This window comes from Ailuropoda melanoleuca, chromosome 3, assembly GCF_002007445.2.
Source record: "Ailuropoda melanoleuca isolate Jingjing chromosome 3, ASM200744v2, whole genome shotgun sequence".
Taxonomy (NCBI): Eukaryota; Metazoa; Chordata; class Mammalia; order Carnivora; family Ursidae; genus Ailuropoda; species Ailuropoda melanoleuca.
In genome coordinates, this window is record NC_048220.1 from 73,982,997 (window position 1) to 74,010,640 (window position 27,644).

The following is a 27,644-nucleotide window of genomic DNA, read 5'->3' on the forward strand; positions in this document are numbered from 1 at the left end:
TACAGGCCATATAGACCCCTGTAAAAGAAATTCTAATTTTCTTTCTTGAGTAAAAGAAATGTTATATGGTCATTTAATTGGAGAAGTAAGCTGAGAAGATTAAAAATGATACATTTGAGCTGTTTATGTACTTTTTAGGAGATTCTTGTGGTGCCGTTAATAAAAATATATAATAAATGAAAGGCTTTGCTTCTCTGTATTCTTTCTGTGTTATATAAAAGAGAACTTAGCCAATTAATTCAGAAATTAAAATGATGGAGGAAAACTTAACTGAAACGGTAGCATTAACCAGTGTTTAGAGGTATTGTTTAACATGGTAAAAACAACTGGTTAAAAGTACTCTTTACTCAGAATTGATAAATGATTGCTTTGTTGAATAAAAAAAGTCCTTAGCAGTCTTCTAGCTTTGGCAATACATCCTTTAGCCTATTTATTGTATATAATGAAGTGTGTTTATGAACACAATACAAATACATTTCTTGAAGAAAACTTTTTACTTTTAACATTTGACTAATTCCCTCAGTCTATATCATTAGGCTTCTAATTATGTTAAAGATTTAAACTGAAGTGTAGTACAACTTGATCTATTAAAAGATAAACTTTACAATTTTGAAGTCTTCTCTTGGGTATATAAGGTAAAGTTAGTGTGTTACTGTTTATTAAATAATAAATACTTTATGTCTTAATAATTTGAAGCCACTTTTGTGGAAGGAATATTAGCCTATAAGTACATTTTAATGGCTTTATAAATTGTTTTAATTTTGTAATACCAGGATTCCAAAAGACATGACTTAAAATCACATTATACTAACGTGATGATTAAAATATAAAATGCAAAAGATAGAAAATTTCTGGAGCCTGACTGGAAATTCATACCTTGCAACTGTTTTCTTCTCCCAAATAAAGTAAATTTATTTCAGGTGCTCACAAGGATATAGCTGTCAGGGTTTAAAAGATTCGGCGGGAGGAGGACCTGGCTGGCCCAGTTGGTAGACCCTGTGACTCTTGATTTCAGGGTTGCGAGTTTGAACCTGACATAGGGTGTAGAGATTGCTTAAAAATAAAATCTCTTAAAAAAAAAAAAGATTCATAGGGATAATGGGACATTTCCTCTGGGACATATCTTCAAAACTTTTTCCTTAATGCTTTTTTGGGTTAAAGTGATAACAATTTCTATTATCACAAAATTTAACAAAGCCTTTAAAAATTTTCACTCTTGTTTTTTAATTAAATGTTACTTGAAGAACGTCTTGTAATAGCATGTTATTTTTTGGCCTCTCTTATCTCTTAAGCATTTTTGTTCTATATTTATTTCATGGGGAACTCAAATGATCATATGGTATGTTTTACTTATTTTCAAAGTACTGAGGTTACAGATGAATAATTTCATTATTACTTACTATGAAATGAACTAATAAGCAGTAGTAAATTTCTAGGCATTTGTAAAATTTGATATGCTATAATAAAACTAAAAAACTGTGAATCCTAATTCAAATGTAACTTTAAAGTTTGTAATTTATTTTAAATAGCAAACAGTTTGTGGTTTTGATCTGTTACGAGCCAATGGACAGTCCTATGTCTGTGATGTCAATGGCTTCAGTTTTGTGAAAAATTCCATGAAGTATTATGATGATTGTGCAAAAATACTTGGGTAAGAATTTTTTCTTTATATTTCTCTTCTTTACCTTTGTTACAGCTAATTGTATTAGCTATTCAGAAACCAAATAATTGTAAACATCAAATGATCAGGGTCCTGCAAGCACTCTAGAATAAAAATCAATGTTCATAAAATGACATCCCCAAAGAACTATGCCAAATCTTGAGTTATACTTTGGATTATCAAAGGCAGAGAGTAATTTATGGCCAGTAAAGATGATGGCTTAAAGATACTTTAACTTAGGGGCACCTGGGTGGCTCAGTCATTAAGCGTCTGCCTTCAGCTCAGGGCGTGATCCTGGTGTTCTGGGATCGAGCCCCACATCAGGCTCCTCCACTAGGAGCCTGCTTCTTCCTCTCCCTCTCCCCCTGCTTGTGTTCCCTCTCTCACTGGCTGTCTCTGTCAAATAAATAAAATCTTTACAAAAAAATAATAAAAAAAAATAAAGATACTTTAACTTAAAGATTTAGAAGTGCGATACAGTGATTATTACAGCTAATTTATTAGGTTACTTTGTTCTGTAAGTTTTTGATATATGATTACAGTTGAAAAGGTTTCATTCTCTTACTTTAAGGTATAAAATGAATATTCATAAAATAAGTAACCAGAGTAGAATAGAAATATTTGGAATTCAGGGTTCTTTTGAATGATACTGCTTTCTATAATTATGTGTCACTTAAAGATAATCTTATGAGATTGTCAAGTGAACCCAAAAGAAATTACTGCATGTAGAAATGCCATTTTTATTTTCTTTGACCTATTTTCTTAAACCTTGACTTAGAAGATTCACAAAACAAATATTTTTAAACTGTTTCAAAGTATATATGACAAAGCCATAAGAAAGTTACACTTTAAAGTGTATTGTCATAATTGGAGTCAGCTTTTATAGTATATTTTAAAGATTGGTGAACTTACCCTTAAGGTGAAATTTGGGGGAGCTTACTAAATTTTAACATGAATAAATGCTAAATTTAAAAAACAAGAAATGTTTTGTAATTATTTAATATGTTTCCATTGTTAACCCTAATAGTAAAATATAATGGAAATTTGTTTAAAAAGAGCCATGGGATTTAGAGTAACTTCAGAAGTGATCAACAAACAGGTAAGAAATGATCCCTGGGACGCCTGTGTGGCTCAGTTGGTTGAGCGTCCGACTCTTGGTTCTGGCTCAGGTCACGGTATCAGATATCCATGTAGGGCTCCGTGCTAAGCGGGGAGTCTGTTGGAGATTCTCTCCTTCTCCCTCCGCCCGTCCCCCCTTCTTGCACACACTCTCTCTAAATAAATAAATAAATAAAGTCTTAAAAAAAAAAAAAGAAATGACCTGTGGCCATAAAGAAGAGACAATCTTGGTTTCCCGAATTTATCTGTAAGTGGATATAATGTAATTATAGTTATTTATTAGACTCCAGTGTGATTTATATTTCAAAACTAAGGTATATAATAAATAATTCCAAATTTATGGCATCACTTCAGTGTGTTCTAATGCACCAGTTTAGAACTGCTAATCTAATTTTTTTTAAATCAGGATTGATTCTTTGACTTACTTTTATGTGCTATAATCACAAGGTCACTAGTTTGACCTTAACTTTTATGATTCTGTATGGTTAAAGTACTGAGTTTTGTCTTAAAATGAACTAATTTCTAGTCTTTCTTTTTGTGTCAAAGCAATATTGTAATGCGAGAGCTTGCGCCACAATTTCATATCCCCTGGTCAATACCCTTAGAAGCTGAAGATATTCCAATTGTACCAACTACATCTGGAACTATGTAAGTTTGAATATTTTCATTTTTAGAAATTCCTTGGGTTTTGTACATCAGTCTCTGCTATTACAATAGAGATTAAATTTCTGAATGATTATTGGATACTTTACTGTGTATGTTTTCATATGATTCGCTCTGCAGATGGAGAAATAGATTATATTTCTTTTGCAGGGGTCCACTTAGACTAAAAATCTTTTATATTGTTAAAAATAAAATTTTGGGGAAAAAGTCCTGAAAAATGCTTAGATAGTTATAGAACTATTGAGTTAAGTCATAAAAATAAAGGAGGTGCCAAAAGGTATGTCACTTAAGTCAGTGGTCATACAACTTCTGTACTCTGAGTGTGTAAAGAAAAAATATAGGTGTATCTTGAGGTAAATTAATAAGACTAATATTGCCCAAGTGTCTCATAACATTCTACTAGTGAAAATTACTGCTTGAAACCCCCTGCTACTCAGGTCAGTTGACCAAATGCTTCATATTCACAGCTTAGACATTTATATTAGCATTTTAAAAATTCTGAGAAGTCCTGGTTGGGGTGAGGGGACAAAAAAAAAAATTATGTTTTAAACCAGTATTCTCAAACTATTTAGCATAAAATTTTTTTAGGGAACTTATTAAAATCCTACAGGGTTGTATTCTGTGGCTTACAGTTTGGCACACACTAAATTATACCCTAGCATTCTTTCTAAGACAGTATTATCTTCTAGTAATTTGACTATGAAATACTTGTTCTGTCCTTACAAGGAGCAGCTATAAAGTAAAGCTTTATTTTGCTTTGATGAAATCTCAGTCTGTAATGATCTATGCTACAGGGCAAGTATTTAATGAAGTTCCAGGATTGCCATTCGTTTACTTTTATCCCAGTGTGAGCATAGCTATCTCTAGAGAGGAAGCTGATATAGAGCTTAATATTACTCCCCCTCCAGCTTCTTAAAATTTTAAGATTGAATTTGATTAAATCGACTGGTTGTTACAAGTACTATTCTTCACGGGAAAGATCTCAGAATGGTAAAAGATGGTTGGTTCTAAACAAATAATGAGATGTTGTATTAGTCTGAATTATGTAACAGAAATCTTTGTTAGAAAATCGAGAACTTTTTTTTCATTTTAGGATGGAACTCAGATGTGTCATAGCTGTAATACGTCATGGGGATCGAACACCAAAACAAAAAATGAAAATGGAAGTGAGGCATCAAAAGTAAGTTTTAAGGGGAGTAATTTAACACTCAGGAGATAATTTAAGATTTCTTATAGGTGATTAGCTAATTTGATTAAAATGTCAAATAGAAAAACTGTTTTCCCATTTCTTGGCCACTAGTTTAAACCACTGGATGCAAACAAAATCCACGTCAAATAATTGTATGTATCAGCATCTGAAAATTATTTTGGCGCTATCCATCAATTCTTGTCTGTCTGATCTGGCTTTCATTTACGGTTTTAAAGGCGTAAACATCCTACAGTGTTCTGTTTAATCTTGGTTTGTTACTCTCTTCATTGCTTTCTGAGTCTTTAACCTCTCAACCTCCTAGAAGAAAATTAGTAGAATGGAAGTTTATCTTATTTCTCTTTAGTATTTGACTGAGAAACAACAAAATTTAAAAACTTCAGCCAATAAATATGTGTTGAAACATTTTTTAATATGTATATGTATGCAGTGACTTTAGAGAATATGATATTTAGTATTACAATCATATACTCAGTTTCCATCATGAGAAAACTTTTAAAATTAATTTAGTGATTATTAGTTTGATGTGGTCGGGAGAATAGTAAGTTTTACCGCTCAGAGTGGAGGAGCAACCTTCTATAGTGAAAGAGGACACACAGTATTTGAAATCCATAGACCCTGAGTCTCATATCTTCACTTTTAAGTGATTTGTATAAGTATATAGTATTAATTATAACTAATTATTGCAAAGGACTAACTGTACTGTCTTTTTTTTATAAGATTTTTTGATCTTTTTGAAAAGTGTGATGGATACAAATCTGGGAAATTAAAACTCAAAAAGCCAAAACAATTACAGGCAAGTGCATTTTATCTCTTGTTGGTTTTAAATTGCTAATGGCAAGGTTACATAAAAATTCAGTTCTTTATTATTTTATAGGAAGTGCTGGACATTGCCCGACAACTTCTTATGGAGCTGGGGCAAAATAATGATTCTGAAATTGAAGAAAACAAGTCAAAACTTGAACAACTTAAGACTGTATTAGAAATGTGAGAATCTTTCTGAAACCCTTAACTTTGATAACTACTTGCAGTGTTCTTTTTTTAATGTATGAGTTTGTTAAAATTCCTTCACAGTTTGATCTTTTTGCACTTTATAGCTGAAGCTGAAGAGAAATTAGTGAAAGTCTAGTGAGATTTTCATTTGTACCAGTGAGAAAATAGATTGTTGTGTCGAAGGTTATTGTTTTAGTTTTACTTTTCATTTTGATGAGAAGAATTTGGATATTTTATGAAGTACTACTTAGGATGAAAGCCAAATTGCTAACATGACCACTGATTAAGTGTTGTTTAATTAAAAAACAATTTTGAGTTAATCGAGTGAAGTTGATGACACCGGTATTCCTATTATAAGCTTCATATATTTGGCCACTTAGAATCTTATTCCCTTTATTTTTAGATACCCATACATTTATTTTTTTATATTTCTATACTTTGTCATCTCTTCAAAATTGTCTAAGTTTTGTAGAGAAGCTTTTTTGTATTTTCATTTTTAATGTGATTAGAATGACTACCTATGGCACAGAGATTTTCTGCGAGGATATGTTAGAGAATTCAAAAATTACAAATGGAAGGGGACATTAATATGTAGTTTTTCTCTAGATGGATTTTAGTTTTTCTTTAGGAGGTTATATTGCATACTTACTAGATATTGTTTGTTCTGCTTGTCGTTTTGTTTTTCAGGTATGGCCATTTTTCTGGAATAAATCGTAAAGTCCAATTAACTTACCTCCCTCACGGTTGTCCTAAAACATCTAGTGAAGAAGAAGGTATATCACTATTAATGCCTATTGTGTTTTAATTATGTGTAGGGACTTAACGACTCGTTTTACTGCCTTTGGACCCTCTTCTGTGTAATAATTTAGGGACTGACATGCTGAATAGCGGAAAAATAGAGTTTTGTTAACTTTCCCTTCTATCCTTTGAGTAAAGGATTGATTTTATTCTTGATCCTTTAAGTAAAGGATAGATTTTATTGTTTTGGAAACTGCTTAGGACTTCCCTCTTACTCTACAATTCTTTCAGAAGTTTATTTATATCTACATGTTATTTAATGGACCCCTTTCTTCCTCTTTTGGTAAAAGAGGGCAGAGTATACAGGAAGAAAGCTCATAAAGTACAAGAAAACTGAAAAAATACATAATAAAAGTGTTTCCAATACAGCTATTTTCCTCCACTGAAAAAGTCAGAATAAGCATTTAAACAAAGTCAGTCTCTGTAGTCAGCATAAAACTCCATAAATTCATTTACCTTTTAAAAGAAAAATGGGCAGGGGTTGGAGAAATGTAGATGCCCGATAAAATAATAATAATAGCAATAACTACTTTTGGCTGTCACACTAGCAAAGTGTTTTCTTATTTTACTCTTTTGTCAAGGCAGTGATAAAGAATGTTAATGAGAATACAGTGTGAGTAGATTTCATCTATTGGTAGGAGTATAAATTGACCTAACTCTTTGAAAAGTAATTTGGCAGTATATATTAGAAACTTCAGAAAATGTTCATATGCTTCAATCTTAATTCTACTTTGAAGATTCTATCCCAAGGAAGTTGTCAGTATTCAGGGAAAGATTGATCTTTGGGGTTATTCACAATGTCCTTATTTATAGTGGCATAAATTGAAGTAATGATTATCTTAAATGCAAGCACAAGTTTGATTATGTTGATCTTTATAAATTTATTTTAAAATTTGACATGTTGCTGTTTTGTCACACTTGTGGTTAATAGTACAGATGAATTTCTTATATTTTAATGTTTGTGATAACAGTAAATAACTGATTGAAAAAGTCTGTTAATTAATCCTTCCATAAATTAATATTAGCCTGCATAATAAGGCACATACAACTATCTAGTCCCAGGAAAAAGGTTGATTTCTGTCTCTTTTAATGAATCATCATTAAGTATTTTAGCACTTCTGTTGCTTATTTTTATTTTTTTAATTTTTTAAAATTTTTTTTAAAGATTTTTTTTCATTTATATGAGAGAGAGACAGAGCACAAGAACAGGGGGTGGGGCGGAGAGAGAGGGAGAAGCAGGCTCCCCACCTCAGCTCCCCCGCTGAGCAGGGAGCCCAAGGAGGGGGTGGATCCCAGAACCCTGGGATCATGACCTGAGCTGAAGGCAGGTGCCAAACTGACTGAGCCACTCAGGTGCCCCCTATTGCTTTTTTTTTTTTTTTTTTTTTTTTAACGTTACCTTTGTTTCTTTAGCCCAATATAGACCTTAGGACATGATAAAGGGGAGATAAATTAAGTGTAGAAACTCATTTGCTTGTGGAAATTCCCCTAATATCTGGGAAAATCTTTGGAACATAAAGAGATTACACAATTCCAAATTTAAAAAGCTGCTCTTGGTTACATTTTATTATATATATATATATATGCCATTCATAAACTTCAATTATAATAAATTTTAGGCTTTCTCATCCCATGTCTTCCTAAAAATTATGCAAATCATTGATTCCTCATCATAAAAATGTATACATCTTCACTTCAGCTAACATTACCTTTTTTGCGAGACTTTTGATCTAAAGACAAGATACTGATCCTGTGGTCAAGGAGCTCTTAATCCAGCATTGCTAGCACAACTAAATTAAATATATGGGGCAAATACTGTTGGTGTCATGTCACTGTGAGAGCAGGGAAGGTAGAATAATACTTCTTTCAGAAAACTGAGAAAGAGCCTTCTTCGTAAAGTATGGAAGAGATATTAAAATTTTAGTAAGATTTTAACAGAAGGAGCAGAAGAGTGTTCCTGACAGAAGAAAAGCCTACAAAGATAGGTATGTTCAAAGGAACAAAATAACTTACATAAAAGCTATATTCCACTGTAGAAGATAGAGCAAAGAAAAAATTAAACTTGAAATGTGTCTCTTTGAAAGAAACAAACTTGATGTTTGCCTCTATCCATTCACATGTGTCTTAGACAGCCGAAGAGAAGAACCATCCTTACTTTTGGTTCTAAAATGGGGAGGAGAACTAACTCCTGCAGGCAGGGTCCAGGCTGAAGAACTTGGAAGAGCTTTCAGGTGTATGTATCCTGGAGGTCAAGGTAAATCTTGGCGTTTCTTTAATTTGGTTAAATTTATGCCTGATGTTTTCAAATCTTTATTTATTTTGAGATGTTACTAAATATTTATAAAAATATCTTGAGTCAAAAATATAGCTTAAGTGATTTGAGTATTTATTTTCAGGAGATTATGCAGGATTTCCTGGTTGTGGTTTACTTAGATTACATAGTACCTACCGACATGACCTCAAAATATATGCCTCTGATGAAGGACGAGTCCAGATGACTGCAGCTGCTTTTGCAAAGGTATAAATAAGAATTACTAGGAATGTCATCTAATATTACATTTTAAAAGATTTTTGCTAAGGCAATGTTTAAAAATTCCAAATTTGAAATTTCAAACTCAAGCCCTGAAATGGTGATGGGCTATATTATTAATAAAGTTAATTTATTGCAAATAGTTAGCTTATACCTTGTGGAATTCAGCATGTAACAAAATAATTATTAAAATGCTTTCTATTAATTTGCATACTAATTTTAAAATCTGTATTGTCTTTATTCACTATGCTTAGGGGCTCTTAGCTCTAGAAGGAGAGCTTACACCCATTCTTGTTCAGATGGTAAAAAGTGCAAATATGAATGGTCTTTTGGATAGTGACAGTGACTCTCTGAGCAGTTGTCAGCAACGTGTGAAAGCAAGACTTCATGAAATACTTCAGAAAGATAGAGATTTTACTGCTGAAGACTATGAAAAGGTGGGTCTTAGCAAATTCTCTTACATTGTGAAATACCATGCACATACAGAAAATTATGTAAAACATAAACTTAGAGTCTATTGTATTATAAAGCAAATACTCCTGTAGCCACCATCCAGATACAGAAATAGAACATTGTGACACCTCTGGCCCCTGTGTGCCCCTTCTCAATTGCAACTCCTTCCCAGTCTCCTAGAAATAACTACTACCCTGGCTTTATATTGCTCTTTCTTCATTGTCTTCTCATATCAAGAAACTTATTTGGATAAGTATGCTTCCCTAACCGCTATGGTCTCAGTTTTGGCTGTTTTCTAAGCTTCATACAATAGAGTAGGTTTTCTTTTACGTTTGGCTTCTTTTGCTCAATATCATATTTGTGATGTTCATCTATATTTTTGAGAATTTCCATAGTTAATCAGTAATCACTTCTATGTAGTATTTTATTTTAGGGATTGGCAAACTTTTTCTGCAAAGAGCACTTAGTAAATTTTAGGCTTTGTGGGTCACATTTGGTCTCTTCTTGCGTATTCTTTTTTTTTTTTTTCTTCAAAGATTTTATTTATTTATTTATTTGACAGAGATAGAGACAGCCAGCGAGAGAGGGAACACAAGCAGGGGGGGTGGGAGAGGAAGAAGCAGGCTCATAGCAGAGGAGCCTGATGTGGGGCTCGATCCCATAACGCCGGGATCACGCCCTGAGCCGAAGGCAGACGCTTAACCGCTGTGCCACCCAGGCGCCCCTGCATATTCTTTTTGTTTTTTAACCACCTTTTAAAAATGTAAAAATGATTTTTGCTCATGGGCTATGCCACAGGCCACATTTGGCCTGCAGGCCATAGTTTGATGACCCATATTCTATTTTATGAGTATACTATAATTATATATACTTTGTATCATTGTTACAGTTTTGTGCTCTTATGATTAATACTGCTATGACTGTCATCGTATATCTCCTAGTGCATATGAGCATACATTCTCTTGGCATATTCTAGGATTGGAATTGTTGTGACCCACAGTATGCTTATGTTTCAGTATTAGTAGATAATGTCACACTGATTTCCAAAGCCATTGAACCAATTTATAATTCCATCAGAAGTCCTTGAGAATAATCATTATTCTACATAGTGTCTGTTCTTGATATTCTCAGGCTATTCAGTTTTGGCCAGTCTGAAGGTAGATGTGTAATAGTAACTCAGTGTGGTTTTAATATTTTTTGACTGTTTAGATATCCTTTCATGAGGCCTTCTCTTCAAGTCTCTTGTCCTTTTTATCTACTGCTTCTCTGTATTTTTCTTAGTGAGTGGTAGAAATTCTTGAATTATTTTGGATATGAGCTCTTTTTTTATGTATTCTAAATCCTACCACCTCCTCAGCCTTTATGATGTCTTTCAATAACCAGAGGTTCTTATTTTTCATGAATTCCAAGTTTAATTTTTTCCTTTATGGTCAGTGCATTTTTTTTGATGTAGCCTAATATCTTCTTTTTTTTTTTAGTTATTGAGGTATAATTGACACGCATTGTTTTATTAGTGTCAGGTATACAATACAGGGATTAGACAGACAAGACTATATGTTGTGTCATGCTCACAACAAATGTAGCCACCATCTGCCACCATACACCACTATTAAAATACCATTGGCTGTATTCCCTGTGCCAGTTTATCCCCATGACTTGCTCATTCAATAACTGGATGACTGACTGTATCTCCCATTTCCCTTTGTGGTTAGTACATTTTAATGTATTGCTTACAATATCTTTTTCTAATTAGAGGTCATAAAATATTCTTATGTATGATCTTCTGAAAGCTTTACTGTTTTGCCCTTCACATTTATCTGTAATCTAGCTAAAATCGACTTTTGTGTGTGCTATAAGGTAAGGGTGTCAAAATTGATTTTTGCCCAATTGTATATACATCCAGATATTTTAGCACCACATACTGAAAGACTGTCCTTTTCCCTCTATTCTGTGGTACCATCTTTATAGTATAGATGTGTGGTCTATTTCTATACTATATTCTTTTTTTGATCCTGTGCCACTAAATAAGATCTCCCAAGTCCTACATGGTTCCTTCTTCAAGTTTTTCTTGGCTTTTCTTGCATTTTCATATAAACTTTAAAATAAGATGTCAAAAATGCTGTTGCAGTATTGATTTACATGGATCAAATCTGTAGTTTATGAAAATTTATATCTTTTAATATATGTTTAATCCTGTTGTAAATAGTACCTCTAAAAATTTTATCCTCTGATTGTTGCCATGTAGAAATAGCTTTTTAATATTGACTTTATATGTATCAACCTTATTGAGCTCATTTATTAGTTTAATAATTTGTAGATTTTTCTTTATCCTTTAAAAGCATACAGGTTTTTTTTCCTTTCCAATCTTGTTTATTTTATTATTTTTCTTGTCTTCAGTAACTAGCCTCTTGAAAACAGTGTTAAATAGAAAAACATCTTTTCTTGTCCGTGTTCTCAAAGAAGACTTTTAACATTTGTCCATTAAATATGTTTTCTGTAGATTTTTAAATAGCTATTCTTTTTCAAAATAAGGAGATTCCATTTTGTTCCTGTTTTGCTAAATGAAAAGTTAATTTTATCATTATTTGCCTTTCATCTGTTGTATCTGTGATTTTGGGGGGATGTAAAGCTATCTTGGTTCCTAGAATAAACTCAACTTTTATCTATATATGTATATATTTTGTTATTGTTGTTGTTATATCTCACTGGGTTGGGTTTACTGTTTTTGATGAGAGGAGTTTTACATCTGTGTTCATGAGTCAGACTGACCTTCACGTTTTTATTCTTATGCCCTGGCCTACTTTCAATATCAGAATTACGTTAGTCTCATAAAATTAGGGAGTCCTATTTTGGGGAAAGAGTTTGTGTACATATCTTTAATTAAATGTTTGGTAAAATTTACTAGTAAATCCTATGGGGATTTTCTTTGTGGGAAATCATGTAATCATTGTAATCATGGATTCCAGACTAATTAGTAATTTTCAGTTATTACATTTTGTGTCAGTATTAAATTACATTCTTGTAGAAGTTTATCATATCCTCTCTAAATTCTTTGTAATGTCTGCAGAATCTGCAGAGATGTCCCTTGTTGTACTTTTTTTCTCTTGATCAGTTTAACTATAATTGATACACTTTATCAGTCCTTTCAAAGAAATATCTTTAATTTGTTGGTCCTCTTTATGATGCACTTGTTTTCCATTTGATTAATATTTGTTTAATATTGTATTCCTTCTACTTCTATAAACGCGTGTCACTAGCTGTGTGCTTATTAACTCATGAATGTTCAGCCTTTTCTAAAATACGGACTTTAGGCTATAAATTTCCCTTTATGATTGCATGCATACATTTTGAGGTTTGTGCAGTTTGGGATATTTTCTGATTTCCTTTGTGATTTCTTCTTTGATCATAGATTATTCAGAGGGGTTTTTTTAGAATTTCAAAACCTGTGGCATTTTGAATTAAACTTTATTTCTAACTTTTTACCATTTTAGTAAAAACAAAAATTCTTCCTGAATTTTTTTGTTTTTTCTTTCTTCACTGTTGTGCATGAAAATTTCCCACTCTAATTGTGGATTTTCCTTGTCTTTGTAGTTCTCTTAATCTTTGCTTTATGTATTTAATGCCATGTTATTAGATAGATACAAATTTAGAAATGATATATATCCATCAGTACTTTTTGCCTCAAAGTTTGAAGTTAATATAGCAACAACAGTTTTTCCCTTCTTTTGCATTGTACATCTTTTTTACCTTTTTACTTTCAGTCTTTTTGAAATTACATTTTTAGGTGTATCTATTACAATCTGCATTTAGCCAGGTTTTTTTAAGTGTATTACGAAAATCTTTAGGGCAGTTTTATTTACAATATAAATTACAAATATGAATCCACTGTATTTTCAAGGGCTCTTATTTATACTGCCTTTTTAATTTTTTCTCTCTTCCTTTGTTGAAATTGGTACTTTTTACTTATTTCTGTTAGCTTAAAAATTATATTTGATTTTATTGTTTGTTTTATCATTACCCCAGAGATGACAGTAGGCTTCTATGACTTACTAAAGTCGAATGTTTACATACGTGGTGCTCTTATTCTTCCCGGACAATGCAAGGACTCTAGAAAAATACCATTCAAATGTTAACTTGCATAAGAATCATCTGGAGTCTTGTTAAGAATGCAGATTCTGATTCATCATATCTGGGACAGGGACTAGGATTCTGCTTTCTAATAAGCTTCCAGTTCATGCCAATGCCAGCTAGTCCTTAGACCATACATTTAACAACAAGCCTTAAAGTCCTTGTAACATTTGCCTAGCCTGCAACTTATATGCTCTTATATTGCTTTTAATATTTTAATTTTGTATCTTTTAAGCTGTACAATGCTATTTTTATTATTTTATGCAGGGAGTTTTTATTTAGATTTATCATTAATTTGCCCTTTTTTGTTTTTTTGTTGTGTTTCGTTTTAGTAGGCTCCACACCCAGCGTGGAGCCCAGTGAGGGGCTTGAACTCAAGACCCTGAGACCAAGAATGGAGCTGAAATCAAGTTGGGCACTTAACTGGCTGAGCAACCCAGGCACCCTTCATGTGCCCTTTAAATTACCTTTTATTCTTTCTGAAGTCCATAGTTTCCATTTAAGACTATTTTCCTTCTGTCTGAACAACTATATTAATTCTGTTAGTATCAGTCTATTGGTGGTGAATTCCTTTCTGTCTGAAGATTTTTTTTTTTTAAAGATTTTATTTATTTATTTGACAGAGATAGAGACAGCCAGCGAGAGAGGGTACACAAGCAGGGGGAGTGGGAGAGGAAGAAGCAGGCTCATAGCAGAGGAGCCTGATGTGGGGCTTGATCCCATAACACCGGGATCACGCCCTGAGCCGAAGGCAGATGCCTAACCGCTGTGCCACCCAGGCGCCTAGAAGAGGGAGAATCTTAAGCAGGCTCCACGCCCAGCAACAGAGCCTGACGTGGGGCTCAGTCTCACAACCCTGAGATCATGACCTGAGCTGAAATCAAGTGTTGGATTCTTAACCAACTGAGCCACCCAGGTGCCCCTCAACTTGACTTTATAGGATATTTTCACTTGGTATAGAGTTCTAGGATAACATTTATTTTCTTTCATTGCATTGAAGATATTGTTACACTATCTTCTAGCTTCCAGTGTTTCCCTTGAGAAGTCAGTTTTGTTTTTTGCTTTTTTTTAAAAGATTTTATTTATTCAACAGAGATAGAGACAGCCAGCGAGAGAGGGAACACAAGCAGGGGTAGTAGGAGAGGAAGAAGCAGGCTCACAGCAGAGGAGCTTGATGTGGGGCTCGATCCCATAACGCCGGGATCACGCCCTGAGCCGAAGGCAGACGCTTAACCGCTGTGCCACCCAGGCGCCCCGAAAAGTCAGTTGTTGATCTTACTGTTGCACCTTTGAAGAGAATCTTTCTATTTTCTTTCTTTCTTTCTTTCTTTCTTTCTTTCTTTCTTTCTTTCTTTCTTTCTTTCTTTCTCCTTCTGGCCACTTTTAACATTTTTATTTTCGATTTTCAGCAGTTTTTCTGTTGTATGTTTAGATGTAGATTGCTTTTTTAAAACTGATCCTGCTAGTAGTCGATTAGGATTCTTGGATCTGTAGTTTCAGTTTGGGAAGTTGTTTTTCTGGTTTTGATTTTTGTCTTTAATGTAGCATTTGTTACCTTCTTCTGGGTCTCTAGATATATGTTTGTTAGTAATTTATCTTCTCTTATCCTTTTTTAAATTTTTCTTTCATCCTTTGGTCTCTATGCTTTATTATGGATAAAATTTTCTCACCAGTCTTCCAATTTACTGAATTTATCTCTGGCTGTATTAATGTGCTTTTAATTCAGCCAGTGTAGTTTTTCAATTCTAAAATTTCTTTTTGCTATTTTAATATTTAGTCATTTTTCAGTCATTTGCATTTTTTTATTTTTAGTGTTTTATCTTTTTGAACACAGGAAGTTTCCTCATTTTTCAGGTGTTGTTTATTTTCTTTGTTTTCTTTTTTAATTCCAATAAAGTTAACAGTGTTTTATTAGTTTCAGGTATACAATATAGAGATTCAGCAATTCTACACATTACTCAGTGCTCGTCATGATTAAGTGTAGTCTTAATCCCCATCACCTATTTCACCCACCCCCCACCTACCTCACCTCTGGTAAACCATCAGTTTGTTCTCTGTAGTTAAGAGTGGTTGTTTGGTTTGTCACTTTCTTCTTCATTTGTTTCTTAAATTCCACGTATGAGTGAAATCATATGGTGTTTGTCTTTGTCTTATTGCACTTAACACTACACTCTTTAGATCTATCCATGTTGCAAATGCCAAGATTTTATTCTTTTTCATGGTTGAATAATATTCCTGTGTGTGTGTGGTGTGTGTGTGTGTGTGTGTGTGCACGCACACACACACCACATCTCCTTTATCTGGTCATTTATGTGTATACACTTGGGCTGTTTCCATTATTTGGCTACTGTAAATAGCTGCAGTAGCCATAAAGGTGCATGTATCTTTTCAAATTAGTGTTTTCCTCATTTTTTAGTTTTTAGTAATTCTAATACCTAGAGTCTCTTTTATTCTGTTTCTGTTGTGTATTACGCTTATTGACATTCATACTGTCCTGTTTTCTTTTATGCCTGAATATCTTGAATAATGGATGCATATTTGTTTGTGGAAATAAAGTTAGCTTAAGATTATATTATCATCTTCCATTAAGGCGTTCTAAATGTTCCTGCCACGTGCCTGTCGACATAAAAATCTAGGATTGCCTTAATCCAATTTCACAACAGATCTTTCAAAGCCAACAGTTGACTTGAACCTGGTCCTCAGTTTGTTCATGGGTTGGTTTGCTTCTGATTCATCTCCTTTCTCAAACCCTAAATGCATGGTTTGCCAGAGTTCTACTTTCGGGAACCCTGGACTTCACTTTTGTCCCGTTAACCTAATAAGACTATTAAAGCTCTCTTCCACCTTTCTGCTATGTATTCAGAATTAATAAATGTATCCTGTGCAAAAATAGACCGAATGCCAGGATCATGCTCTGAATCTCTGACCTATGAGTTTTGCTCCCACAATTCCTTACTATGTTATCTCTCAGATACCTTAAAGCAGAAATATAGAAATTATTTGCCCAGAATTCTTACTTTTCTTCAATGGTTAGATTGATCCAAACTAACTAGTTTATAATAGAAAAAGTGAAATTCACTTTACGTACTTTAAAGAAACTTTCTTGATAGGATAAAATAACTTGCCATGCTAAATATCAAAACTGTAATTTGAAACTATGCTGTCATTAATGGATTTTGTTGACTTAGGAAAATCTCATCACAATGGCATTAGCATGGTCGTTAAGAGGACAAGCTCTATAGCCAGACCACCTGTTTTTTTCCTCCCACTCTTGACAAACTATTGGTTTGATTTAAGGCAAGTTGCTTAACCTTGGGTTGTTGCACGTAAATATATGTTGAATGATTAGAACCATACTGAGTCAGCACTTTGTCACTGTAAGTTAGAATGAAATTTCATTGTAAGCTAGAGTACTTCTGCTAAATTTGCTCTGTGAGTAATCTAATGATAACTAATCTTTACTATTTTTTTAACATGAAATTCTGAGATTTTTGCTTCCTTCTTGATCTTATTACTATATTTTGGGGACCATCTTAATTTATAATATGGTATTATTCTGCAGCTATTGGGAAATTTTGTATATTGTTCTCTTGGACAATTAGGCAAACTAGAGGTAAAATTTGTACTTTCCTCATTTGTAGCTTACTCCATCTGGAAGCATTTCTCTTATCAAATCAATGCATTTAATTAAAAACCCTGTGAAGACCTGTGACAAAGTTTATTCCTTGATACAAAGTTTGACTTCTCAAATCAGACATCGAATGGAAGATCCCAAATCATCAGGTAAATATTATGTGTTCCTTGGAACATGAAACAGATGACAGTTATTATCCAATTACTATAAACATTTTAAAATAAGATGCATCAATCTTAAGAAATTAAGCCTCATACTATTGTAGGTATGAGTTAACATACATTCAGCAAAAGAATAATAACTAGATTATAGTTTCTTTTCTCTATGATAGCATAAAAAAGATAATAAAATATTATTATTTAATTCTGTAGCATTGCCATATGGTTAAGCAGCAAATAGGCAGTATAATAAGAAACAAGCAATAGGAAAATGATCTGGGTTCTAACTCTGAGATTAGCTTTGTTATAAGTTGGGCAATTTTGAAATCTAGGATTCTTTCTGGTAAAAATAAATCCTTTGAACTGTTTAATTTCTGAGGTTCCTTTCTGCTAAAGACTGTCTATTCTGTTAGTTCTGTGACTCTAGTAAGAAAAGAATAGTACTTAAAATTCAGAATTGAAAATAGCCTAAAAGAGCTTTGTTATAATTGTTGTTCTTTTTCTTCTGATTATTGAAGTGTGTAACATAAAGAAAGCACTTTGTAAACCAAGTGCTAAGCCAATTATTTACATCTTTTATTTAAGTCTACAAAATATGTGGTTGCTAATGGTATATGCCTACGATAACATTCCCTACCTTAACAGTTTCACCTCTGACATTTAAAAAAAGCTTCTAATTATCAGCTTTTTAGTATACACCCTTAATCTGATTCTAAGTTTAATATGCTAAATATCTTATGTTGTTTTAGATATTCAGCTTTACCATAGTGAAACATTAGAGCTTATGCTACGTCGATGGTCCAAGTTGGAGAAAGACTTTAAAACAAAGAATGGAAGATATGACATAAGTAAAATCCCTGACATATATGACTGTATAAAATATGACGTCCAGCATAATGGTTCCTTGAAATTAGAAAATACAATGGAATTATATAGGCTTTCAAAGGCATTAGCAGATATTGTTATCCCTCAGGTAAGTAAATCTAGGAATCAGATTTCTTATAGTGTTCTGTAGATTCTTTTAAATTGTCTATCGCTGGATAAAAGATAGTTGGTTTTCATCTCTCTGTAAAATCCATAACTTTTAGGAGGAGAGTAAGTAATTATGAATTTATATTTTAAGCTTTTTATTTTATTAAATCATTACTTGATTTTCTAATAGTTTGGTTATAGTGATTTTAAAACTTAAGAACTGATACTCCTAAAGAACAATAATATACTAACAAGACAACTGAAAACAGGGTAGAATAAAACACTGAAATATTTATTGGCTGCTTATTACATACCTACCAATTCTGTGCTATGGAAGTATGTGAGGAGTGGGAGAAAGTGGTAGCTTGGCCCTATGTAAAATTTGCAAGTCTTTTTACTTTATGTGCAGGTATTTTGAAAAAAAAAATTTTTTTTGAGAGAGAGAGCAAGGAGGGAGGGGCAGAGAGAGAATCTTAAGCAGGCTTCACACCCAATGTGGAGCTTGACGAGGGGCTCAGTCTCATGACCATGGGATCATGACCTGAGCCAAAATCAAGAGTCAGATGCTTAATTGCCACCCAGGCGCCCTTTGAAAAAATTATTTAGAGGTCAAGGTGTAAGTTGTTATTGGAAGGGTGCAAGTCATGGGTCTTTTCATTTATAGGAGAATAAAATAAAGGTGTAACCAGAATTCAAATAATTGAAATGTAACTAGGCAGAGAACCAGATCGGTAACAAAGAGGCAAATGACAAGACAAGTGAGATACAGGATATGTTAGCAGAAAATGGTTCCAGATTCTCTGAGCTGAAATTCAGAATTGGACGCTTAACTGACTGAGCCACCCAGGTGCCCCTAAATTTCTCCTAAATTTGGGACCTGTTTTTCAACTCAATGACTAAAGATTATTTGGATATTATAAAGAGGAGATTGGAGTAGATTAGACATTCCACATATGAACCAAAGTTAAATAGCAGGAAAATATGGAATACATGAAAAATATCAAGATGCTGAACAAAAGTAGCCTTACTTTAAAATACATATAAAAATGGTTAAAATAGTATCAGTATCCCTTAATATTCATAGAAAGTTCAGGAAAAACTACAGACTTTGAAAAACTGGGAATTCAGACAGTACACAATTTACCTATAATTATTTGTGTACATGTTAAAGATGAGCTTATTCTTTCAGCCTGAGAGAACACTACTTATTTGTTTGGTGAGATGTATAATGTAGACAATCTTAGGTATATTGTGTGATTCAGTGATTTGTAAAATGAATTCTTAAAAAAGAAGATAAAAATATCTCGCATATCAAGAATATATCTTTGGGCCTCTTAGGAAACACTGATTTAGCAAACAAAGAATTATTATCTGACAACTTCTTTTTACTAAATGGAAGAGAGCTTTTGTTCTGCAAAAGAAATTTAGGGGCACCTGGGTGGCTCAGTCCGTCAAGCGTCCAACTCTGGATTTTGCCTCAGGTCATGATCTCAGGGTCCTGAGATCAAGTTCAGTGTTGGACTCCTCAATCAGTGGGGAGTCTGCTTGTTTCCCTTTTCCTTTGCCCCTCCACCCAGGTGCATGTTCTCTCTCTCTCTCTTTCTCTCTCTGAAATAAATAACTCTTTAAAAAAAAAACAAAAGAGAAATTTAATTTTACGGAATACAAAGTTTTATAACAGGTAAGATATTTGAAGATTATCATCAGAATGAACACACTAAATTCTGCATAACTCAGGTTTAGCACAACATATAGACAGTCGTTGAGCTAACACTGGTTTGAATATAACTGAAGTGACTGAGTCAGACTCATCTTTGTTATGAAATTCAAGATAGAAGGTTTATTCAGATTTTTCTTATTAACTATTCCAAGAAGAATGTCGCTGGTTTGTTTGTTTAATATTTTATTTATTCATTTGAGAGAAGGAGAGAGAGAGAGAGCACATGAACAAGGGAGGAGAAGCAGAAGGAGAGGGAGAAAGATACTCACCGCTTTGCAGGGAGCCCAACGTGGGGCTCGATCTCAGGACTCTGAGATCATGACCCGAGCCGAAGGCAGATGCTTAACCGAATGAGCCATCCAGGCGCTCTGGAGTGGTTGCTGTTAATTCTGCTAACTGTATAATTAGTTTGCATTGGAAGTATAAGTAAGATCTACTTTTTTTTTTCATTGTTTTGGATTGCTTTGACATTAGTCCAGGCTCAGTGCATATGAGTTATACTCATTCTTTCAATGAAGATTATTTAAAAATATGCTTTTTAACAGGTAAACTGTTAATATAAGACAGTCTTAAATATTTAGGGTGACTATATGCATTCTTCAGAGTAGGCTTTCAGTATATCTAAACTTAGCACCTCAGTGACTAAATACACAAATGATTTGTTAGCATAATCATGTCTATTTTGTTACATGGCTTATTTAATCTCATGTCTCTTCTCTCTCAGTTCTGTATACTAAACCTTCTAGAATTGGGAATGAAAGGTTGGTTTCTAAGAGTTGGGCTTTAAAAGATACTCGAGAATTAATAGGGTTTTAGATGTTAATTTCTCCTATGTATTGTGTATGTATTTCAGGTATATTGCTCATATCACTGAAGAAACTTCTTACCATATCCTTGTAACTTTAATATTTATAATAAATTTTTTAAAGTACTGTAATTAGAAGAATCAGTAAAAGTGAGAATGGGTTGGGAAGATTTGAAACATCATTTATATCTTTTAAAGTAATTTGTCATGCTCAACTGATCTGTCTTTATTAGAATAATTGTCTTTGGATGAAGTTAGGTTAGATCTCAATAGTCTGAGAACTTATTTGAAGAAATCTCCAAAATTTCTTTCTTGGATAAATTATTTATCTTTCAAATCTTTGGACTCTTCAGAAAACATTTTGCCCAAGCTTACAAGAATCAGTCTTATTTTTGGTAAATTCATAATTACATTTTGTAAAGTTATAACTTTAAAAGCAGAGGTTTTTTTTACTTTCTTTCCTGCAGTTCTGAGATTATAGCTTGAGAAGAGGACAGCTTTTGGTTTACCTCTCTAACTTTTTGGTTTGATCTTCCTTATTGTGGCAGAACCTTGGGATTTATTCTTTTTTAATGGAGTGTTGAATTCAATCCAGTAAATGTTATTTTGCTTTGTTACTTTAGCCTTCATAAATCCAGAACTATGGACAAAATTCAGGCATTTTCAGTCACTTAACAAACTAAAAATTATAAATATATTTATGGTAATTACAATGAAACTATAGTTTATAATGGAAAAAATGAAAATTTTACTTACTTCGTTCTTAAGGAAACAAAGAATATTTCAAGCTTAGAGACTTGATGATTAGTCAAATAATGTAAAATTCTGACTTGTTTAGAATATGCTAATTTAGATTTAGAGAATATCACTCTGTGTGCAAGAAAAATGGGCATATGCTCTGGTGTGCCTCCAAGTGTTGTTATGCCTCTAAAAATGTATTTCTGTGCTTACATTGAATTACTTAATTCTTATATCTATGCTGTGTGACTTATATAATTCTAGTCATAACTAAGCTTAAATATAACAAACATAATTTATTACTTTTATTCATTTTAACAGTTAAACTAATTTTAATTATTGTAGATAATTTTGTTGTGATAGAATTAACTTTCTACTTTTTAACCAGTCTCAATTTTCATAAGATAAAGGCCCTGGCTTAAAATGATACTTTAAAATAGTCATAATGTTATGGCAGTAGATAAGAATCTCTCAAGACTAAATTTGGTATTCAGGTTCTCTTAACTGAGATCACATTTATGAAAGTTTGAAGACAATTTGTTTAGTTATTTATGGATTATGAAATGCGGAGGACTGTTAATAGTAGCATTTGCCATATGAAGTCCATTGATACTCTCATTAAATATAACCACATAATAAGCTTTCAGATAGGCTCATCTGGTATTTTAATTAGTTCTATTTATGGCAGAAATATTGTAATTACACATGAGAACTGGGATATCTAACAATTATTTGATCCTAGTTGGTGGTGGCAGATGAACAAATATGTCAATGTGTTTTAAAGGGAAAAATTTTTTTATTACAAAGTTAATATATCTGTGTAAAATTAGAAAATGTAGAAATAGCAAAAAAAAAAAAAAAAAGTCACTGTGATATTACCGAGAGAAAAACATTTTAATGTTTTAGAAAATTCTTAACGGATTTGTGTCTTAAATTCATGAAGATACAGTTTTTCTCATTCATATAACAAATGTAGTCTTTGCAAATGTGGAACCAGGGAAAGCATACTGTTTTACAAACTGATTTTTTCCCTTCACTTAGCACCAAGAACTTCTTTCCATACCATTAAAGCTATATACATCATTATTTCTAATGGCTATTGGTATGAGGTAATAATAATTTATTTAACCAATTTTCATATTTGGGAATCTGGACTCTTCATTTCTTTCACTCTCTTTACACATGTCTTTACATGTACTCAAGACTATTTTTGTAGCTCCAGGAATCTTTTACCAGTTTTCTTTCAATTAAACAGTGTAAGAGCGCCTGTTTCCTCATACCTTGCTAACGACACACAAAAAATTTCACCTAATGATTTTTAGTTCCATTGTTTTCCTTTTATTTACACATACACAATTACATATGTATCTTTTTTGCATACTCCATTCCCAGTCATCTATGTTGACAAGATTGTTGAACCAACCAAGTTTTAGTTTATGGTAAAGAACCCCAAGAAGTTCTGTTTTCATGGGCCTTCCATCTGTAATCAGTCAGCCTTTTCTTTGACAGTTTTCAGATCTATTATCCATATAGAATTTTTGCTACTTGGGAAGGACCTGATAGCAAGAAGTAACCTTTAAATTCAGGTATCCTAGGATGAACTTGGAGAGAGTGGGTATGCCTGTTTATTCCCTCCTCCTCTCTACTCTCTCCTTTCTGTCTCTGTCCCTCCCTCTCCACTTTCTGCTTTCTTCCTCTTTCTCCCTTTTTTCCATCTACACACATATCACAGCTTTTTCTCTTTACACATCAGATCATTTTCTAATCTGCTTCTTTGAACTCTAATATTTATTAGCATTACAATTACAAGTATGTTTTCTTAACACTTCCTCATCAAGTTTAATTAACTCATAATTATTATTGAAGTCATTAAATTTGATGATTTCATTACGTTTTTTGCTCACGACTAGCTAAGTCTTAAAAAGCATTAGCCAAAGGCTTTTTAAATGATTTGTTAGCCTTTTTAATCTTTGATATTCGAATAAACAAAATCTCATGGTTTCACTTATATTTCTTTTCATAGGTTTATTGACTGTTTTTCTGTGCTTTAGTGTTTATGTCCTTAATCCACCTTTCTTTTAGAATTGTTTCTACATTTAAAACCTTATGATTGAGTTGAACTACTATCTATAAAGATTACATTCATTCATTCATCCTCCCCTCTTCAGAAATTATTTGCTTTTTAGTTCTACCAAAAAAATCTTTCCAATTATGCTTAAAAATTTGAAGACCATATACTTGCAGTTGCAAAAAATGTAAACTTGGAAATTTGTAATGTTAAAAAAAAAGTTTAATAAAGGCATTTGTCTCTTACTAGAATGTTTTAACTAAGCAGTGCATTTGTTAGAGTGCTTTGTCATTATACCCTTTTTCTAATATCATGTATTTTCTGCTCAGGAATATGGTATAACTAAAGCTGAAAAACTGGAGATTGCCAAAGGCTACTGTACTCCTCTAGTTAGAAAAATTCGCTCAGACCTCCAGAGGACACAAGATGATGACACTGTAAATAAACTCCATCCTGTGTAAGAGACTATACTGGTATTTAAATCTATAGGCATCTGTTTTTGCATACTTCAAATCTAATGTTCCTATGAAGAAATCAGGAATGTGTTACTCAGTGCACTGAGCAAATAAGGATTACTTAGGTATTCCTAACAGTTAACTTCCAACCAGGGTTCTTTAGGGCTCCAAATTGAGGAAAAACTGAGATGAAAGGGGATATGTGTCATCTTCCACATGGGATCATCAGTGGGTAACCTATTCAGCAGCGTAAATATCTATGAGCTTCTTTAGGACTCTGACCTTTGTCATTGCTATTAGAGGAGCTAAAATGACCTATTTACAGTGAATCCGACTAATATTAACTCTTTTTTAACTAATCTCAGAGGTCGCAGTTAGTTCTAGTTAATCTTCATGTTAGAGGAATATCTACAAAGATAGTTCCTCAGTAGTGGTTGGAAGAGGGATAGATTTACTTATTACGGTCTTTTACTTCTAGTAAGATTAAATTCCATTTTACAAAATAATTTCAATATTTAAGGTTTGACTAGATGGTTTTGTTCTAACATTGTCTGCTACTAACTTTAGGTATTCCAGAGGTGTTCTGTCTCCTGAACGTCATGTCCGTACCAGGTTATATTTTACCAGTGAAAGTCATGTACATTCTTTACTATCTATTCTTCGCTATGGTGCCTTATGCAATGTAAGTAGAATAAGTTATTCCAATCTACTTAACCAATATGGTTCCTTGAATTTGTAATCAAATCACTAGCACCAGTTTTTATTGTACAATTTCAGTAATTGATCATTTGCCATCATTTGTCAGGGGTCTACTATATACCAAGCAGTGTGCTAGATCTGGGTGATAAAGACGTGTTCTCTTCCTTTTGGAGAAGTTTAACCAGACAATAACGTAAAATATTTTAGGTAATGTTATAGGCTGGTGGTAATGAGATAAAGAGAAGCTGATAAATTTGAGTTTTTTGGGGTTTAGAACAAACTTGGTGTTTGGTTGGATATTGTGCCTCTCGTCTATTGTTAGTAGTGAGTCATACCAAAATTTGGCTTAATACAACCATAGTTACTTTTATCTCCCACAGTTTAAAGGATTGACTGTGATATACTTAGGTGGTTTCCGTTTGGGTCTCTGATGAGTCTCTTGGGGTCTCTTGAATCATCTCAAAGCTTTCCTCTCATGTCTGGCGCTTGATGCTGTATATTGGCCAGAACTTCAGCTGGGATTGTTGACCAGAATACCTACACCTGGCCTCTTCGTGTGACCTGCTTGCTTCCTCAAAACATGGTAGCTGAGTTCCAAGATTGAGTTTCATAATGGAACAAGGTGCAAGTGCAAGACTTTTTTATGATCTAACTTACGAAGTAACATAATATCACTTCTACTGAGCTGTATTGGTTGAGGCAGTCACAGAGGTTCATCCAGGTTCAAGGGATGGGGAAATAGATCTACATTACTACAGGTGTGACGTGTCACTGTCACATTGTAAGATGAGTACTTGAGATTGGATATATTGTGGGGCCATCTTTGGAAAATAGGATCCATCACAATATATCTGTTGGCTACACAATCCATATTTTTCTCATATACAAAATTCAAAATAACCTCTAGCCCAGTATTACCCATCTTATTTTATTACATCATAAACTTGACATCCCAGGTTTCTTCATCTAAGTCAAGTCCAGATGTGGATGGGGCTCTTTGGACACAACTCCTTGAGTTCTCAAGAGCATTCAAACTTAATTCAAATACCTATGAACTGAAGAGACCAACTACCTACAGTGGTGGGTTAGGCATAAGATAACTGCTGTAGATAAACTTTTCAAAAGTGGGTGAAACAGAAGGTACACTGTAGTCACTGGTCCATAGCAATTTTGAAATCTACCCAGGTCCATGTTGCCCATTCTTTAATTAGGGCTCTGTCATACTGCCAGGCAGTTGTTTCCAATGGCTCATGGCTTCATAATTTGGATTCTTGATTGTTTCATCTGGGTCATCCCTCCTTTAAAATAAAAAGTAGCTCATGTTTGCAGTTGAGTAGTTTTCTTTAACCTGCTTCCTGCCCAAAGAAGTTTGGGGTTCCAAAGGTCTGTTTATTTTTAGTTCAGAGTGGTATAATTTAAAAAACAAAACAAAGTGGAGTAATTTAGAATTGACTGTATTAAACACATCAAACTCAAAGATCTCTTAAGGATAAGCCCTTTACTACCTTGGTTTCCCTATTTGGCTACTGAGCATCTGAGAGACATACTCCTAAGATCCTGAGAAAGTCTTGTGTTTCTTTGGAAGATCTGTGAAGCACCTTATTACATCTTTTGGAGGTCTTAGCAATGTTTTTTATAATCGCACCATGTTTTCATGGCAGAGTCTTGTGTTCCCTTATTCTCGAAAGGCAGTTGTTAATTACAGCGATCGTTCGGTCCCTAAAAAGGCTGGGAATGAGAAACAGTTTTATTTTTGGACCCAGCAATCTTCTCTATAATTGAGAGTTTCCCAGTAGCTTATCTCTCTCCTTGTTTATCACAGGCAGTGAGAAGAATCTTGGTGACATGTTCAGTACTTGTCCTAGAAATCTCCAGAACTAGTTCATTAGATACACTCTTTATTTATTTTCCACTGTCTACAGGCTAGTGTTTCTACACTTTATGCCACTACGTAACAGGAGTTCATTTTCCTGTAGTTTCCAGTAACATTTTTCTTACCTTTATATAATCCCTCACCAGCAACCTCCTCCAGCCTGTTAGGCTTTCACTGACACTCTCCTTGAGACCCTTCCAGTGCCCACAGGTATGGACAGTGAGAAGGAAAAGAGAGTCAAGAAAGATTCCCATGTCTCTAATGTAGGTAATTTGGCAGATGATCCTACTATTCACTGACAAAAGTAAACTTGGAAAGAAGATCAGGTCTAAAGAAGTAATGAGTTTAGTTTTAGACAGCTTGAGTATGTTCGTACGTGAGGATAGAAGTTTGGGTTAAAGGTATAGGGTTAGGAAGCCAACATACTAATGACAGCTAAGGTGGTAGCTAGTAATAAGATTCCCAAGGAGTTTGCATTAGAAATGACAAAGAAAATGACATTGTAGGGATTGGCAGTGGAAGTGATCATGTACAAAAGAGACTTAGAAATTTTAATATCTTGTTTGTCAATACACCCAGACCATAGATTACCTAGAATACAATGTCACTCCATTATATAAGTATTTTTTCATCCATCTCTAAAATAGCAAAAAATAAGAATTTTCCTTCAATTTTCTGTGTATATATTGGTGTACACATCCATATGCATCTGTTAACAAAGTGGTTCTTAAAAGAAAATTCAGTTTTGTTTTCCCTTTTTAATAAAAGGCAGTTAGATGTATAATGAAGATTTCTTACATCTCTTGGTTCTTAATTTTATTATTAGCCTTGATGCATAGTTAATATTAAAGTTACCCTAAAGTTATTTCAGTCCTCTGTTCTCATCAAATTTTCTAATTCATATGTTCTTCCCTCTTGTTTCAGTTTCTTCTTTGTCCCATTAAGGAATAGCAAAGTGACATCCCTTGCAT

General features: G+C 33.4%; 1 protein-coding gene across 16 annotated transcripts in view; it reads left to right on the forward strand.

Annotated features, from left to right (window-relative positions):
- The window catches only part of PPIP5K2 (diphosphoinositol pentakisphosphate kinase 2), a 72,982-nt gene that overhangs the window by 18,077 nt on the left and 27,261 nt on the right, over positions 1–27,644 (forward strand). For 12 of the 16 annotated variants that reach the window (XM_034656582.1, XM_019803624.2, XM_034656584.1 and 9 more), the window contains exons 9-21: positions 1,530–1,651; positions 3,326–3,427; positions 4,536–4,622; positions 5,370–5,445; positions 5,527–5,636; positions 6,330–6,415; positions 8,569–8,694; positions 8,837–8,958; positions 9,225–9,407; positions 17,193–17,334; positions 18,093–18,316; positions 23,976–24,103; positions 24,669–24,783. In XM_034656582.1, the coding sequence (XP_034512473.1) occupies positions 1,530–1,651; positions 3,326–3,427; positions 4,536–4,622; positions 5,370–5,445; positions 5,527–5,636; positions 6,330–6,415; positions 8,569–8,694; positions 8,837–8,958; positions 9,225–9,407; positions 17,193–17,334; positions 18,093–18,316; positions 23,976–24,103; positions 24,669–24,783 (1,623 nt within the window). The remainder of the gene's footprint in view (positions 1–1,529; positions 1,652–3,325; positions 3,428–4,535; positions 4,623–5,369; positions 5,446–5,526; positions 5,637–6,329; positions 6,416–8,568; positions 8,695–8,836; positions 8,959–9,224; positions 9,408–17,192; positions 17,335–18,092; positions 18,317–23,975; positions 24,104–24,668; positions 24,784–27,644) is intronic. The other 4 variants (XM_034656583.1, XM_019803626.2, XM_019803633.2 and 1 more) reach the window with 1 other exon arrangement.